The sequence below is a fragment of the Streptopelia decaocto genome (assembly GCF_964273445.1).
Source record: "Streptopelia decaocto genome assembly, chromosome: 6".
In the NCBI taxonomy this organism is placed as follows: Eukaryota; Metazoa; Chordata; class Aves; order Columbiformes; family Columbidae; genus Streptopelia; species Streptopelia decaocto.
In genome coordinates this window covers 42,942,654-42,960,124 of record NC_138660.1, presented here as the reverse complement: position 1 = coordinate 42,960,124, position 17,471 = coordinate 42,942,654, and the positions used below count along the sequence as shown (strand labels likewise).

At 36.5% G+C, this 17,471-nt stretch overlaps 2 protein-coding genes across 2 annotated transcripts in view; one reads left to right on the top strand and one right to left on the bottom strand.

Annotated features, from left to right (window-relative positions):
* ITGA4 (integrin subunit alpha 4) overlaps positions 1-9,281 on the top strand; it is a 39,377-nt gene extending 30,096 nt beyond the window's left edge. The window contains exons 19-28 of the mRNA XM_082056836.1: positions 559-657; positions 1,088-1,167; positions 1,399-1,485; positions 2,029-2,119; positions 2,802-2,909; positions 3,182-3,301; positions 5,010-5,129; positions 5,634-5,732; positions 5,953-6,072; positions 6,922-9,281. Coding sequence (XP_081912962.1) covers positions 559-657; positions 1,088-1,167; positions 1,399-1,485; positions 2,029-2,119; positions 2,802-2,909; positions 3,182-3,301; positions 5,010-5,129; positions 5,634-5,732; positions 5,953-6,072; positions 6,922-7,014 — 1,017 coding nt within the window. The 3' untranslated portion in view covers positions 7,015-9,281. The remainder of the gene's footprint in view (positions 1-558; positions 658-1,087; positions 1,168-1,398; positions 1,486-2,028; positions 2,120-2,801; positions 2,910-3,181; positions 3,302-5,009; positions 5,130-5,633; positions 5,733-5,952; positions 6,073-6,921) is intronic.
* A 1,166-nt stretch (positions 9,282-10,447) lies between these two features.
* CERKL (CERK like autophagy regulator) overlaps positions 10,448-17,471 on the bottom strand; it is a gene marked incomplete at its 5' end in the record, with an annotated part of 54,171 nt that continues 47,147 nt past the window's right edge. The window contains 7 exons of the mRNA XM_082055983.1: positions 10,448-11,020; positions 11,800-11,975; positions 13,221-13,317; positions 16,218-16,326; positions 16,411-16,439; positions 16,826-16,894; positions 17,172-17,349. Coding sequence (XP_081912109.1) covers positions 10,939-11,020; positions 11,800-11,975; positions 13,221-13,317; positions 16,218-16,326; positions 16,411-16,439; positions 16,826-16,894; positions 17,172-17,349 — 740 coding nt within the window. The 3' untranslated portion in view covers positions 10,448-10,938. The remainder of the gene's footprint in view (positions 11,021-11,799; positions 11,976-13,220; positions 13,318-16,217; positions 16,327-16,410; positions 16,440-16,825; positions 16,895-17,171; positions 17,350-17,471) is intronic.

Genomic DNA, 17,471 nt, shown 5'->3' with positions numbered 1-17,471 from the left:
CTAAACCATGTGCAATTTAATCAATACAGGTGAATTACATCCTGGTTTTGAAATTATTTGATAGTAACAAGTAAAAATTTTTTTAAATCGTTTCTAAAGGTATTTCAGGATGTTATTGCTACTTTTTGTCTGATGATCGTGTTTTCAGTAATCACAAAGGTCTCATTGAATCTGTACTTTTTCAGATGCTCAGCCTGATGAAGAAGTCACCCATCTAATTGTTCTGTTTTTTTGGCTTTTTAAAATAACTGCTCCCTGTGTAGAATCCCCCTGCCACCTTTCAGAGATTGGTTTTAAACTTGAGTGAGTCTGGCGCATTTGCCTTGGCTTCACTATTGGCAAACAGAAGGTGAAGTAACAGGACACAGCAATCGATACAAGGACATGTTAAAGTAGTCGTGAATATTATGAATGTTTTGTATATTTGCATCAGTAAAATGGCAAACACCTAGTTCAGGGAAATAAAAACTACACAATTTCCATGTGCGCATGTAATTTGAAAAGTCTGAAAAAAAAGCAGTTTTATTTTAACCATTAATAACTTGTCCTTTATTTTAGGAAGAAAAACAGATCCATTGTGAAGTATTAGATAAAGAAATTCATGCAGTGAAACTTGAGTGCAGCGTTGGTTATTTATATGTAGATCACAAATCAAAGGTAATCTATCTATGAACTGCCCAGCTTTAAAACCAACCAAAACATATTATGAGGATTTTCGGGGGGGGGAGGGAAACCCTGTTTTTCAGAATCTCTCCTTCATTCACATCTTCTATCATGTTGCTATCTGAATCTCTCTGCTATTTTTAAAATTAGTTAAAATTCTCTGGAAGAATTCATTAAGTGACAATATAGTTTGTATTATGCATCAACTGATTGTGCTTGGCTTCCTCAACAAGTGAGCTAAGGCTGTGAACAAATGTATTAGGTCAATAGAAAGGGAGTAGAAGACAGAAAAAGCAAGTATTTCCTTAATTCTGAATTTTTTTAAAGCAGGAAGTTCTAAATGAACTTAGACGAATATTTTTATTTAAGCTGTGTTTAAGACACACTATCATGTGATATAAAGAAAATTTTATTTCTTCTACAGCTGGATTTTAGTTTCCTCTTGGATGCAAGCTCATTTACTAGAGCAGAAGATGACCTCAACATCACCATTAATGCTACCTGGTAAAGTCTAATAAAAATTGCTTAATGAAAAATATTACTAGCTTTGGAAAACAGAGAATAGATATTAAAATAATGAGCAGGTTCCTGCCTGTTTAATTCTATTTTTTTTTAACTGCCTGACATGTTGTTACCAATAAAATACTTTTGTTTTAATAAGCCAAAATATGTGTTTAATATTTGTTTATAGAAATAATGCATTTCATACTAATTTCTCTCATTATGTTTTTATAGTAAAAATGAAGATGGGAACATGTTGCTGGATAACACGTTAACTTTAACTGTACCTCTAAAATACGAGATTGAGTTAAATGCTCATGGGTAAGTCAGCTGTTGCTCTATTGCACATCCGTAGAACTATTGTCTTGTTACTAGTCTAAATTCCCAAAGCTTTTAAGGAGAAGGTTGATGTAGCTGAAAAAACTTGTGAATGAGATGGCACAGCTGTCCTGGGGTCTGACCCACACACTGCTAAGATTTTATTTCCACTACTGGGAGATGAGAGCAATGATATTAGTGCTGCTTCTAACTTGTCTCTTAACAGACTAATATTTTTTAACAACGGGAATATTTTTTGTAGATAGAGGTATTAAATGAGAGCACAGCAGATCCTTAGAGTCCTTGCTTAATGTGGACCATATTCTGGGTTTGTCATGAGCCATTCCTGGAACATAGGTGATGATTTATGACTTTTTCTGATTTGTCTGCCTTTTTAAGAGGAAAGAGCAGAAAGGTAGAGGACTTCTACTCAGTGTTCCTCTATTTACTTAAATACAAACCGTGGTATTTTCTTAGCATGGAGCAGAAAGTTATGCTAATGATATATAGCAATTCTATTAACTAACAATTTCTAAACCATTGTAGATTTGTATCACCAGCTTCATTTATTTATGGAACAAGTGAGAAAGATTCATCAGTTACATGTATGAAGGAGAATATCAACTTCACTTTCCATGTAAGAGTTTTTCTTTGTAAACCCTATTATCCACCTTGTTTTGAAGGTTAATTGCTAAGATTTTCAGTCTATCTAATGACTGTCTGCACAGTCAATAAGAGCTTTTTAAGAGTACAAGGGCATAGTGAGCAACTTTTGTGCATTAGTGATGGGAAGTGGCTGTTAATCCCTCTTTAAACACTTTTTTTGGTCTGGACAATCTTCCACTTAATGGTCAGAGAAAAAATACTTAGCACAAGCAGGATTGAAAGTGGCAGAGCAGTTCTGACTTGCCACTTCTTACATTAAGAAACACTTTTAAAGGAATTATCTTACAGTAAGCAAAAGGAACTAGGAGCTCCTTATAAGAGGATCTATAGGTATCAGATTTGTCTCCAATGGATTAAGAGCAGGAGTTAGACATTAATCTCTCCTAGTTCCTTTTGCGTATTCTCCCGGAAGGCAGACTGTATGACCTCAGGGTAGTCATCGTGCATTAGCACTACTTACTCATTGGGTTTGGAGAGTTAAGGGTTCAGTCAGCCTGCAGAATGAATTAAGCAAAATGTTACAACTCCTAGCAGAATACCCTTTTGTGACAGTGTAACAAGGTAGGTGCTGCCCCATTCTATGAAGTTCTTTTTGTTGCTTGAATAGCTACCATGAATTAAGTCTTTAAATGTATAACATTCTTCCCCACAAGGTTATGAATGCAGGACCAAGCATGGCTCCAAATACAAACTTAGAGATAATGATACCTAATGCTTTTCCACCCAATGACTTCAAATTATTCAACACATTAGATATCAAGGTAAGCAGAGGTTACTTAATATACTATTATTAGCTATATGAATTCTATGGAAAAGAGAAGCAGAGCAGAACTAGGTACTAAGTCTGCGTTTGGTTTGTTAGCCATGGTGAATCGGAGTGAACAAGAACAGAATGATCTTCAGCCCCATGTGGTGTAGAATTCTGAAAGTACAAGTTACATTCCTTTCGAGCTTCTTGCCTTTCAGAAATCTGTGTTCTGATTATTGGCTGATGTTTACATTCTAACAGTGATGATGTTATTTTTATTTCCAGACAACAGTTGGACAGTGTTCCTATAATAAATATCCCAGAGACTGTAGTGCAGCAGAAAAAAATGAGAACATATTAAAGGATGTCGTCACTTTCTTTTCAAAGCCTGCTAAGAGACAAATGGTAAGGTCTGTCTTTTGGCATCAGTGGGAAAAAAATTACTGTATGAATGAGCCTTAAGACAACAGTATATCTTATATAATGAGGTCACCAGAGCAGTCTTGTAAGGTTTGGTAGTGGGACAGCATAGTCCTAAGTAACTTTAGTGAACAAGGTGAGAACTGAGATGGGGCAGTTGATTAATGACATGTCACTGAAGTCAGTGGTGATGACAGTCACCTACAAAGAACTGCCAAAGGGTTATGTAACTGGAAGAGTGGGCAAACAGAATGGCAGATGAAATTCAGTAACAAATGGAAAATTATGCATGTGGGAAAAACAGTCTTAATTTTAACTACATGAAGCATGCAGATCAAATATTCATTGCCTTTTCCACATCAAAAAAGTGCCATCAAATGTAACTAATAGGAGCCAGGTTGATTAAAAAAAAAAAGAGTAGTACTCATGATGGAACTTCTTACTGAAGGGTGTTATGAATGTGAAACATAAGTGAATTCCAAGGGAGACTATACAAGCTAATGGGACTGAAAGTCATTAAGAATTACAAAATATATAGAAATCATTTTTGGTTCGGGAAGTTCTTATTAAAAATATTGGGGAGTCTGGGAGAATATTGTACATGCCCGGCCTGTTCAGGTTCATCCCTCTGTAACTGCTTATGGACCCAGCTGGAGATCAGATGCTTGACTGCATGGTTGGGCTGGTTTTGTCTGGGAGAGAGTTAATTTTCTTCACAGTAGCTTGCAGGGGGCTGTGTTTTTGATTTGTGACCCTACCAGTGTTGATAACACAGGGATGTTTTGTTTATTGCTGAGCAGTGCTTACACGGTATCACAGCCTTCCCCATTTCCCACCCTTCCAGCAGGGTGGGCTGGGGGTGCACAAAAGGTTGAAAGGGGACACAGCAGGGACAGCTGACCCCAACTGACCAAAGGTCCTGACCATAAGACACTGTGCTCAGCAATAAAACTAGGGGGAGGGTTGGCAGGGGGGCACTGCTCATCCACCAGTAGTCCAAAACAGAATTGCTGGTTACAAAATGTGTTACATTTTTGAGGGTTGGTTCTCATACGAATCTCTGTGTCTTGCCACTTGTTTTTGTTAGAGTATAATTTTATTTAATACCTTCATCTTAAAAGAAACTGGACATTTTAAAATATTTGGGACTTTAAGTAAGCATTTTACAAGGAACATCAACCAATGATTGAGAGACGGCCCGCTCTAGAATATCAAATCAGAACTTAGTCATCACTGTCTTTGACAAAGAATATAGTCATGTACAGGCTCTTTTTGTCTTCTCCAAAGCTGAGGCAAATGGTGCTAGCTGTCAGTGTACAAGTATAAGGTTCTGTCAATTGTAGTGTTTATACCGGATATCTTATAGCCAGTGTCATTTATCATTCTTGATAAAAGCTAATTTGAAATAAGAGTGTAAAGCAAATCTATAACCAAGCTATGACAAGTTATTTTTCAATCTAAAAAAATTGGAATTTTTAAGGGAAAGAACTTGTTGTCTTCTGTAACAATTAGATTGGTCCCTTGTACTGTTCCTTTAGCACTTATGTAGGACAGTGATGTATGACAACCTAGAATTACATCCTGATTTTGCAAGAACCTAGATGTTTTTGTTTAACTCAGTGCCTGAGTGTCTTTAATACTAAGATGATAAAGTTGATAAACTTAAGTTTTAACCTTTCCCTCCCTTCTACAGTACTGCATGAAAAATGACAACCTTTGCTTACAAATATATTGCACGCTTGGAAACATGGAGAGTGGAAAAGAAGCAACTGTTCAGTTGCATCTGGAGGCTACTCCTTCACTTTTAGAAATGGTAAAGCATGAATTTTTCACACTTGAGGGGAATATTTCAAGGCGTGTTTTCTGTATTCTCTGCATATAAATTCTAGATATTAATATATTTTTGCAAATAGTGTGATTAAATCCAGATCTTTCAGGTGTCACCTATGTTTTCAATGTTAAGTCTTAAGGTGATATATGAAAAAAGAAAACCACTTTAAAAATATATATGTATTTCAGATAATCATATAGTATATTTTGCTTTGCCTGTTCTGGCTGGGTTACGTAGGATTTGGATTTAATTTCAACTCATAATTGTACTTTTCTAAGAAAAGCAGCATGGATATGGACTTAAGCAAAATCCAGCTGGGCTTCATTCCAGCTTCTGGTACTAATTTGTTTTGTGATCAGAAAAAGGCACCATTGTGTGTTTGTGTGAGATTCTGTTTCTGTGAGCAGCTGTGTTACCATTTTTACTGGGTAGGAGTTAATGTGTTGAAGCTATTTTATAAAAGATGGATTTATTTTTTTAAATCAGGATGATGCATCAGCATTGAAGTTTGAAGTAAGAGCAACAGCCTCACCAGAGAAAAATGCAAAAGTCATTGAACTACACAAGGACAAGCAAGTTGCATATGTAAGAATTCTCTTAATGAATTTGTGCTAAACTTGTTAAAGTAGAAAAAACAACAGCAATTCAAATTGTGGAATTCTATACATATATATACACAGGCAATAAATATAGCATTATTTACTTATAGCATTAGTTACTTAAGAATGCAATTAATTTTCCTAGTTTGCTTTAGTATCTTTTGAGGGGGGGGAAATCAGGACTAAACTTATTTTCTGCTTTCCAGGTTTATTTGGAAGGAGTGCACCACCAAAAGCCAAAATACCGTGTTACTGTGCTAATTATTGGACTAGGCCTAATAGTTGGTGTTACTTTGTTTTTGCTTCTTTCACTTCTGCTATGGAAGGTGGGTTTCCAGTATTTCTCAGTTGTTCTCAAGTCAGGAATCCACACTGATAGTGGATCTTTAGACTGGTTAATGCAGGTTGAAGGTTAAATAATCTGTCCTTCCTAAAGAAACATAACTCCTCCTGTAACTTGTGTTTTTTTCAAATTATCTTTCCATTTCCCTTCATTTTATCTTCTGTTATCTAACACCGCAAACCCCTTCCCGTGTTTTATATGGCATCTCACGCTTGCAAATGATTTATGTAACTTACTGATATCAAATGGATCATTTTTTGTGGGATGGTGCTCCATATTTAATGTCACTTGACACAGGGTGACTAATAGTCTATAACATAGTTTCATGACAGAATGAAATGTTTTAAGATTTTAAACTGCAACATAAATGCTTAAAAAAAAAAATCTATGCATAAGTAAAAAAAGAAAACTATGAAGGAAGCAGCTTCTCTGGTAGGCGATGAAGAGCCTGGTAACTTCTTTACCTACAGGCAGACTTTCTCTGTCCATCGTTTTTCCCAGGGAAGTGTAGAAATGAAACAAATTTAACAGGAAAGGTTTTTTAAATGTGAAATGGTAATAAAAATACTCGATTCTGTGGATTGTTATAGTTCACAAGCCCACATGTCCTTACTCCTTGCAGGAGAATATTAGCCTCCCACTAAGTCAAAGAAAAAGCAAACGCACTTTTTTGATTGATGAGTAACACTTGATTACTTGGTATGACAAAGCAGTGGCAAATACCATCGATCATAAACACCATAAATATGCATTTTATTTTACTTCATCTTTTATGGTTTAGATTTGATAACAAACATTTGCTGACAACAGATTCTAAAATTATGTTTTTCAGATTGGCTTTTTCAAAAGGCAATACAAGCCAGTCCCTCAAGACAAGAACACAAGAGGCAGCTGGAGTTTTACAAGTGGGAACAAAGATGACTAAGATGGCAAATAAATGTTTGATTTTAAAATGAAGAATTTAAGATTCAGGTTAATTCACAGGAGAAACATCAATGACAAGAAAACTGGTCTTGAGCTCACTTGCTCTTACAAAATACACTTTATTTCCTTGAACTGTATGGAGGACTACACCTTAGAGTACTGTTGTTTTCCTAACATGAAAATGGTAAGACAGTTTGTTTTGAAGTCTCACAGTATTATTTGAAATGCCATATATATATATAGCTCTGGTTTTAAACAGACAGAAGAACACTAAAGATAAAAATAATTACTTACCAGAGAGAAGAATTTCTAGAAAGTAACAACATTTGGCCAATCCTGGAAAATAAGATCTCAAACACATTAGCATGAGTTATTCTATTCATTTTCAAGTTTCAGTTATCTTTTGATTAGCCATTCAAGGAGAAATCCTGCCTCATCTTGCTTTGGCAGTTTTACAAGGGTAAATTAGCCTAAACCATTAAAAGTATGTGGAGCACACGGATGCAGAGAACAGCTATCAGAAGCTCTCTTGGGCTTCTGGAGGCAACCTTATAAGCCTTGGCTTCATGGGCACAGCCCCAGCACTGCAGAGCCTGAGACACCCAGGCGAGCCAGAACCAGGAGGAATGGAGGTGGATTTAGAGCAGGGAATTCTGTGGGGTAGCCCGGAGATGCAGCACAGAATCCTTTCTCAGCTGTAGGAAGAGGAATGCATTGGAGACGATCATTTGTAGCCATCTTTAACATGGTACTTTCACGCATGATAGAATTAGTTGTTTCATCCCTTCCTCTGATATTGGTGCCATGATATTTTGGGATTCTCCAATGAAACATTTCTATGTGGGGTTTTTTACAGCAAGTATTTATTTCTATTTATTTGAAGAGTTTTCTATAGTACTTAGCATAACAGTATTTAGTATTAGTACTGTCACTCTTCTGGGACCCGAAAAAAAAAAAACCAACAAACCTTCACATGATGACAAAACAGAGGAACACATACCCAAAAGTCTCCAACTGCCAACCTTACTGGGCCAAATTTTATCTTTCAGTGTGCCACCCTTTACCTGAAAGTACTTAGTAAGGAAGTCATTTGGAGAACTAGCTTGGGTTCTTGTGAAGTTTTCAGCTAAATACCATCCAAACAGGCATCCTCAGAAGCCACTCAGCAGAAAGGCAAGTGACTGAATAGAAACATGGTTCAAACCACTGCTCTGCTACTACAGGAAGTTTCTTCAGCTAGATAAGTTTGCACTGCCACCTAGCTTTGGTGAAATAGTACAATCCAGGGGAAAAAAAAAAAATTGCTTTGCTCCCCAGTACAACTGAAGAACGTACAACTTGTTCAATAACTGCATTTACTGCAGCAGCAGTGCGCAATACAGCCTTTCTTGTCAGGCTTCGATGTCTTTCTGAGCTGCAAGGAGAGGTGAATGTAATACGTACATATGCCTTGAACCTGCACCATCATATGGGAATTAGCCTGAGACTCAGAAGCAATAGAGAAGTGCCTTCAACAAGCACTTTTGTTAACAAGAGTGTTTACTGCCATAAAAGCCACATTGGCCACAGATTGTAAAGGTATTGGGGACCATTTTGTAATTTCCTTTCACTTCATTTGATACCAAAGATGTGGATCCCTCTGAAGTAAATTTTTTCTCTAAAAATCTTCTGCAGTGTAAGGACAAATGAATGTGTGTATATTTTTTAAAAATTCAAAATAAAGTATGTGAAGAATGAAATATTTTCTTGCAAGTCTATGAAAATATATACAAAATGCTTATCTTCCAAATGTCTTTAGTGAATTTTTGCACTTTAAGAAAAATATCTTTGAACAGAAATTAGTTTGATATAACAGCATATTGTGAAAAATATACCTCAAACACTGGAAGAAGCATTAACATTCTTTTTAGTACAAGCAATGCAAAGAAGTGAAATGAAAACATTTTATTTATCTTTGAAATAGTTTATGTAAGTCAGTAAATGTGTTAATGTTGCCTTGGAAATTGTATGCTTCCTATTCAGATTTATTATTAACATGTTAGTGTTGGCTACCTGTTTTTAGGACATGAAGCAAAATTCACTTAGCTTTTATAAACCAGGTTGAGCAAAAAAAAAAATGTACAATGTCTGGATGATGGCAAGGTTATAAAGTATCACTAAATTTCATTGTATTTAAAATATCCCCAAAAAGTTAAGCACATGAATGCTGTTTCCTTTGCAAGTTCATTTTGTTAATTCTCAGTCATGTAATAAAAACAGTTAAATCTGCTGCATGTAGCTGGAATCTCCTTCTTAGACAACTTTAGGAAGTTTAGTTTGACTTGTCTTAACATGTTAAAAATATTGGATGTGATATAGTATCAATTAATAGGGGTTTAACTGGAGACTACTCACTGTGACTCAGACCAGGGGCAGGTTCTGAACATCACGAGGACAGCCAGGCATGGGAACAGGGCTGCAGAGAGGTGGTGTCGTCTCCGTCCTAGGAGGGTTCAAGGCCAGACTGGGTGAAGCCCTGGGCCACCAGACCTGGTCTCATGGCTGTTCTCTGAGCAGAAGGTTGGGCCAGGCCAGCCCAAAGGGTGCTGTGCCTGCTCCTGCTCTGAGCCCCCAGCCCCAGGGCAAAGACCAGAACCAGCTGGAAGAGCCCTACAACACTTGTTTGTCTGGGAACTGGGCCTTTACTGCTGACCAGGTTTACCCGCAGAAACTGCGTGAGATTTCCAACAAGTAACAGCTTGTTCCTAGGAGACAATCTTCTCCTGTACTTTAGGTGCAGTTCTTTTTTCTCTTGTGTATTTATTGCACGTAAGAATTTTCCGCAAGTAGTATTTAAAATAAAATACAGCTCTAGATCCCATGTGAAGACCTAGGATCTTGCTTTAACAGAATTTTAAATTACCAGATTTCCCATTATACTTGGCTACTTACTGAAGAAGGAACTCAAAGCAGCTCATTCGAGCCAGGAGATAATGCAGCTTTCATAGCGTTGGCAGCCGCTCTATGAATGGTTCATAGACAAGTGAACATGAAAACATTCATTATCCCCATGGTCCTGCAGGCAGACAAACTTGTCAGGCTGCTACTTTTCATCATCTCAAAGAAAGCCAGTTTCCAGAAAGAATGTAGTCTTAATTTGCTGTCGTCTCAAGTAATTGTATTAAATATTTAATAAGTTGCAAACAAACAAAAATCAAATGCTCATAAAAATTATGCCCTAAAAGGCAGTTATAAAAATATAAGTCACCTCTTAAGGTATTTATCATAACTTCTTTCTCAGTAACAACAAAAATTATGCTGAATATCATTTCAGTTCTAGGATAGATAAAATAGTTTAAAACATTTATTTTGTGTAAAGAGTAGTCTTTAAAATACATTTCAACAAAGAAAAGCTATATAAGACATCAGCATATTATTGTGTATTAGTGTTTGACAAGAAATTATTTCAAAGCTAATACATGAAAGCAACATTAAAAATAATACCTAAAATGGAAGTACTTGGTTAAAAAAATATAAACAACCTGTATTCTGCCACCATTCTTCAGCATGAGATGATATCGCACCTCCACTCACCAACTCTAATTGAGCTGAGTTATCTGACAACATGGAGAGCAAGAGCAGACTTCAATGTATCTAATACTGTATTTTCTGCAAAAGCTGAATAATTTTCAAGAAAAAAAAAATATTTTCTTCTATCCTGACAGACACTTCTCAAACCTCACATTTATGAGATCAATATAAATCATTTTTCATTTTTTCTTATTAAGCCTTATAGTTTCTTTACAGTTAAGTACAAACTGATAAAAATATATAACTTGATTAAAATTTCAAACCAGAAAGATTACAAATATCCCAGTTAAGCTTCTACAACCACTGAATTCAGTGAGTTGGGACTGTGTAAAACACAACTTGTGGTGTGCCCCTCCTATATGCACTTGCATGTTGCTTGGGAACTCTCCAAGTCATCAGTGTTCACTCCATAGAGATTAACAAGTTGAGGATGCAACCTGTGAAGTGAGGAAGTCAAACTTTATCAAATTCATTAACCCTTGCAATGGGGCTGTCACTTCTGGGGATCAAGGGGGAGAACAAATATGTATGAACTGCTATATTGAATAAAATCAGGTGAATTACATTTTGACCATTCCTATAAGGTCACCTTTACAAATACATATTATATATCCTATAACATGATCTGCCTTTCATTTCACATACCAGACTGTTACTCTGAGCTCTATGCCTTCAACTAATCCTGTGTGTGCTGCAGAAGAATGAGCTGCCGCCCATTTAATTCCACTGATGCTCCTCTTATTTCCTGGGCTTGCTCTTTGGTCCAAGATACGGAGACTATTCTTGAGCAGCACTAAGTTCCCCACAAACTACATGTTTTTAAGGTTACACCCAGGGCTTTCCAAGCAGGAACTCTTATCCCAAAAGGAGCTCCTCTTCCCAGAAGTCACAGACCTTTATATACATCTGTTCCCTAAGAATTTGAAGGGTAAAATCCCAGGCAGAAAGAAGTGGAGTTGAAGGCTGACAAAGCATCAGAAAGGAAAGGCCAAGTGGGTGATAACAAACCTTACCAAAGATGGGCACAAGGCAACAGGGCAGAGTCCCAAACAATGGCAAAGGGACCAGAGGGTGCAGTGCACAGCAGCACACAAAAATACCATTCTCCCAGTATTTATAACACCCAGTTTTGATGCCATCTGTACAATGTACATTTAAGATTGCAGTACTAGTCTGTTACAGGCATACAGTCCATAATCATAATACTTAGCCTTACCGAACATGAACTTCTGATGCTTCTTCCATTAAGTCTCCATCTATATTCCAAGGGTAATTTCCTTCTGCAGAAGCAGCGTTCAAATACGTATTTTCTTTGGCATCAAGCCCACTTTTAAGTCTTGGTTGTACTTTTACTTCTTGAACTGTGTAGGTCTCAACAAAGGGAAAGTTGAACTAAACCAAAACACAGATACATATTAAATGAAGACAAAAGATAGATGTAGTAGTTCAGCAACAAATGGAATTATTTGAAATTAAAAAGCTTGGGTGTTTGGGGTTTTTTTGGGGGGGTTGGGTTTTGTTGTTATTGTGTTTTGGTTTTTTTTTTTGTCTGAAGTAAATGGGAACACTTAACTCTAGCTTTGACCACATGAGGCATTATATATTTCAGCTAGCATTTATAGATTAACACGCTATTTTTGTCCTATATACTACATCAGAAAAAAAAATAGTAGTGTTTCATTTGCATTCCCATGTTGGACTTGCTCAGTTTACAGGTGAGGTGGTACAGCTTGCACACACCGAAGTGGCACATGTGTTCAGAGCATGTGAAAATACAAGCAGTAGTCCTCTCCTAAATGAGGCTAGTTAGAATTCCAGTAAATGGTCATCTTAAGTTTAAAGGAGGGTCTACATCTCCTTGTCTAATTTCCTACTACAAAGGTGGAGAGAAAAGCAAAGCCTTCCTCCAAAAGCATAACTGAAAAGCATAAACTGTTTCCTAAATGCAGCTGTTAGTGCTGTCACACGGAATTCTCATCCACCTCTCTCCCAAAACTCTGACTGTTGACAGATTCAAACCTAAACCTTCTTGTAAAAGTGATTTTACATAGTCCTGAAACATTTGAATGGGTACCAGTGTACTTCGGCTATGCACTGGGTATTTAGGACAGCAATAAAGCACAGTGTTTGGATGCTTCAGTTTTGTCTTCAAAGACAGAATAATGAACACAAGTTCTGCAAACATTCCTAACTAGGTTGAATGCATACCTGCTAAAAATCAATGGTCATAATCCACTGCTGCCAGTAGAGCATGCAGTAATCTGCTGAAATGATGGACTTCACCTATTTCTTATAAAGAGTTTCATGATGCACCCCCAGTCTGCATTCTTCATCTCTGCACTACACAAAATTGAAACATGGGAGGCATTTCCTTTGTTGTGGTGAAAGAGCTTTACACCCACAAAACTATGGTACAACACAAATACAATTTAAACCACAACAGATGGGCTGAAATAGGCTAATCGGTATTAGTCTAGTGATTTAAAAAAAAAAAAAAAAATCAGATAAAAAGGGGGCTAATGTATTCTGACAGGAAGCTAAGTCTCTTTACAAGGATGCCAACATTAACTCTTGCAGCATGTCTACCTTCATGATTAATTGTTCTTTTTATAATCACCAGAAATAGATTAATAGTACCTGATTTTTTACACTGGCGTATCTCTTCAGGTGTTTCATAAACTCTGTTCGAGAAGTATTTTTTACGACAATAAGAGCCATGCTTCCATTATTCAACCTGAAAAGAAGACCAATTTAGTTCCCAAAAGAAAATTCATTAAATTGGTAGTTAAACAGGCCCTTCAAAAGTCTCGGTTTAAATAAAAAAGCTGCTAGAGTAAATTAATAGAATAGTCTCAATGTTTTTTCAAACCTTCCTGCCAAAACCCCACTATCACCCTCTGTAGATCAATATAAACTATGCAACTGAGGTTACTCAGCATCTTTGTATTTATGATATACACTGTAATAATAAAATGGTTCTCCCTTATCAACATCCATAATTTATTGAACATAATACATATAATCTAAAAAACTGCTTTTCTACTTAACAGATGATTTTCAAACATCAGGGATCACAAATTTATCTTTATGCTTTTCTCTCCAGAATGGTATAGTGATTACCCTCACTGTTGTGAGGCAGAGCTTTGCTCATAAGTCATTCCTGTGATACATGCAAGGATGTCCCCATCATACAGCCCAGTGCAGACGGGTTTATTCACCTCCTCCATTAACACTAACGCTGCCCTAAAATAGACCCTGATTATCAACTATGCCACTGTTCAAACTCCTGTTGCAATTCTCAGTACAGTTCTACTTACACATATCACAAAGCACATGAAAACTAAAAAATTAAGGGAATTTTGTACAAGATAAGAGAGTCATACACTAGAGATTAATCAAGAAGGCACCCTACAGGGCAGATACTCAGTGGTATCTAGTCACTATTTATATTTTAGCATCTTTGATAATTTGGTCAGACAATGAGCTAGTATCAATTCACAGAGTCCTTAATGCAACTGTGCCTTGTCACAGAAGCTAATAACCTACATTTCAATGCAATCATACCTCAGAATCATCTAAGTTGCAGAGACAAATCAATGCTCAACAGGAGTATCTGATGAACATGACAGTCGCTGCTAAGATAGTATTTTATATGAAGATGATGTATTTCATATCTTCTGAATATATATGGATACATATATATATTTACTTATTCAGCATGTATGCTTGGAAAATATGTTAAGAATATTTAAAAAAATACTTCCAGCCTATCACCACAGATCTTTCCCCACTCCTAGTTCTCTGGCCACTGAACAACTGCATCAGAAACGTTCTTAGACTATGACACAGTACAATCTAGAAATTTTTACACAGCCATTAAACAAGTCACCTGGCATAGCATTATTCTGCTGATTTAGAAAACGGCGATGGTGAAATTGAAAAAGTTGCCTCCTTGTCACATTTGCTGCAAGGAAAGAGCACAGCAGGCAAATGGGCAATGCATTTAGCACTATGGCCTTTCATCTTCAGAGTTGACTAAGAATTCTCATTAATTCTCTTGAAAGTCCAATCTGCAGCAAAGCACACCACCTATGCTGTGAGAAACACATGTCCCATGTGGCTCACATAGCACAGACAGTTGAACATATCTTGACATGCTTCTGCAAATTTATACAAGTATAACTAGTGTTACAAGCAGCAGTCAAAGCTGTCATTCCACTTCAAATGTCTTCATCTGGCAAAAACCTCTTGGGGAAAATAGGACAGAGTGAAGAAACCTAGCTAAGTTTAGCCGACACTTCCAGAATGGGTCTTGAGTCTCTAAAAATTAGTGCATCATTTAGGTGTCTAGTGTTGAAAAGCCTTACAGTCAAGATGCTATTCACTATGAGAAAGCACTTGTCTGAAGAGTCTGCTCTTCCTACCCTACTGACTGCATGCCTAAGATTATTTTTTAAAAGAGAGGAAAAAAAGCATGTCTCTTATAAAAGGATAGGGAGATCTGCTGAGCAACTACACTGTGGGAGAAACAGGCTCATTCAAACCTGCAATAATTGCATGGAGCTGTCGTAAAATTCCCTGTCACTGAGAAACAGGTGTCAGAACAGACAGGAAGAGAAAGCAAAGCTAAAAAATACTGATTTCTTCAATTTTTGTGAGAACTTTTCTACTGACTCATATATAACACACTAAATGCTGAACATAGGAAGTTCTTAAGAGAAGATGGCATCAGGGCAGTATCTCGAGGTGTATGAGGCTTAGGAGGACCCCTGCAGCAAAGAAAACTTCTCAATAAGAGTTTCATTAAAACCATTTGTTTCTACATTATTTCTTAGAAGTCAAATTCTACCAGATCAGCCAGTAATTTTGAAGAAAAATACCTGATCAATTCTAAGGCACATCCATTTTCACCTAATGATAATCAAATGAAAAAAATAAACCAATCAACCAACCAAAAACAACCACAACACAAACAAACAAACAGACTCATTCCATAAACTTCTATGAGTGTTGGGTTTTTTTGTTTCGTTTTTTTTTTATAGATACACACACATACGTGAGTTTCTGCATTCTTTTTTGAGGGAGTGTGTTGTATTTTGCATACAACTACGAAGTTTGTACTTCCTATTCTGCTTAATCATGAACTGGATACATCAAGTACGAATATTTATAGCCTAGTAACTATTTTGATCACCTCAAAGCATGCTCTCCATAATGAGCTAAAGGCAAAATGATTCAATGCCAACAACCAGATTACATACTCGTTTGTTTTCCAAAACCCTACTTGCAGAAACTATATTTCCCAAGTTCAGGGAAAAAAAAAGTTTTTATATATAGCCAAATCCTATGACAGATGATTGCTCAATGACTACTACTTAAGTCAGACTTGCCAACTAATTTAACCACAGCAATTATCTACTCATTATTCTAGTTAGACTGCTTGACCTTATTTGCCTGATCCAAAAACTGATTACAATTCCTGGGATTATTGAGTCTGCTGCAGTCCATGCTCCCTCCCCCATTCCAGAGGGTCTAGACTACCTAAACAAAGGCTTGTATTCTTGGAAAAGCCAAGGTCTTAAGGTAAGATGTCAGAATTTATAGACATGACTAATTCTCTAAACCCCTACTGACCTCGTATTAGGTGCCAAGCCTCTTGGTGCTGTTGAACACAGACAAGGGATTGCCATAATGCTCACATTCAGGAAGTGACCCTGAATTTTTTGCCATTGATCCTTGCTACCTAAATATAACACAGTAATTTTATATTACTCCAGTTTAACAAGCCACATTTTGCTTTTAAATAATTATAACACCAAAAACTCACCCTTATTTCTAGTTTTCTCTTTCTTCTTTCTAAAAGGGTGGAAACATGTAGGTAAAATAACTCGAAGTCATTTTAGCACATTTAAACAACATCTACTTTAGAAAAAAAAGTAAGATCTCAATGGAAGAAACTATTAATGTAACGGAATAAATCAGTAATACTGAGCGGAAGACTGCTTTGTAACAAATCCTCTACAGTCTATGGGGGACACTGGACAAAGTATACAAGTTTGCAGTTGACAAAATCTATCTATCTATCTATCTATCTATCTATCTATCTATCTATCTATCTATCTATATTTTAAGGTTGTTTTACCCAATGAAAGAATTTGAACAAAATGAATAATTTGTACAATTCTATCTTCAAACACACACATTTTTGTAGCTTTGGTAATGTTTGACTCAGTTTTACTTACCTGTCACTCTCATGAGAGTCCTCCTGTGGAAATTGTAGAGGTAGAAATAATAATTCACATTCTTCTGGCCTAGAAAAGTATTGATATTTACTATAACGTAAACCAACATTCTGACTGTGAGGCAGATTTTATCCAAGTTGAGATCACCTTAAGGAGGTGCTGAATATACAGAATTTATCTACTCTTTAACTTGTAAGGGGGATATAGATTACATCTGAGCTGAATGTCTGCAACTGAGAAGTTAAGATAGCTGAACTACTGTTGTCTGTATTTTTACCACATTAGCTATTGCATTTTCCTCAAGAAAATGAGAAATACTACAAAAATATAACAGCTTATAGCATACTTGAGATCTGCCAGTGTTTTGATAAAAGCAAAATCCTTCCGCTGACCGGAGGGCATCCAACGGTGTTTTTCAGCCAAAGCCAGAGTCCTTGCACCAAAACCAAACATAGCTGAGAACCCAAACCGCAAAAGCTTGCTTGGAGTACTGAAAGTACAGACATCCACTGCTTGAGTATGTCCTAAAATTTCAAAGATAAAGATCAGAAATTACAAATAACATCCATATCTTAAACTGAATGCAACTTAGCATTTTCTTTCCACCTATTTCAGCTGAGAGAAATAAAAAAAAGCTTCAGACTCT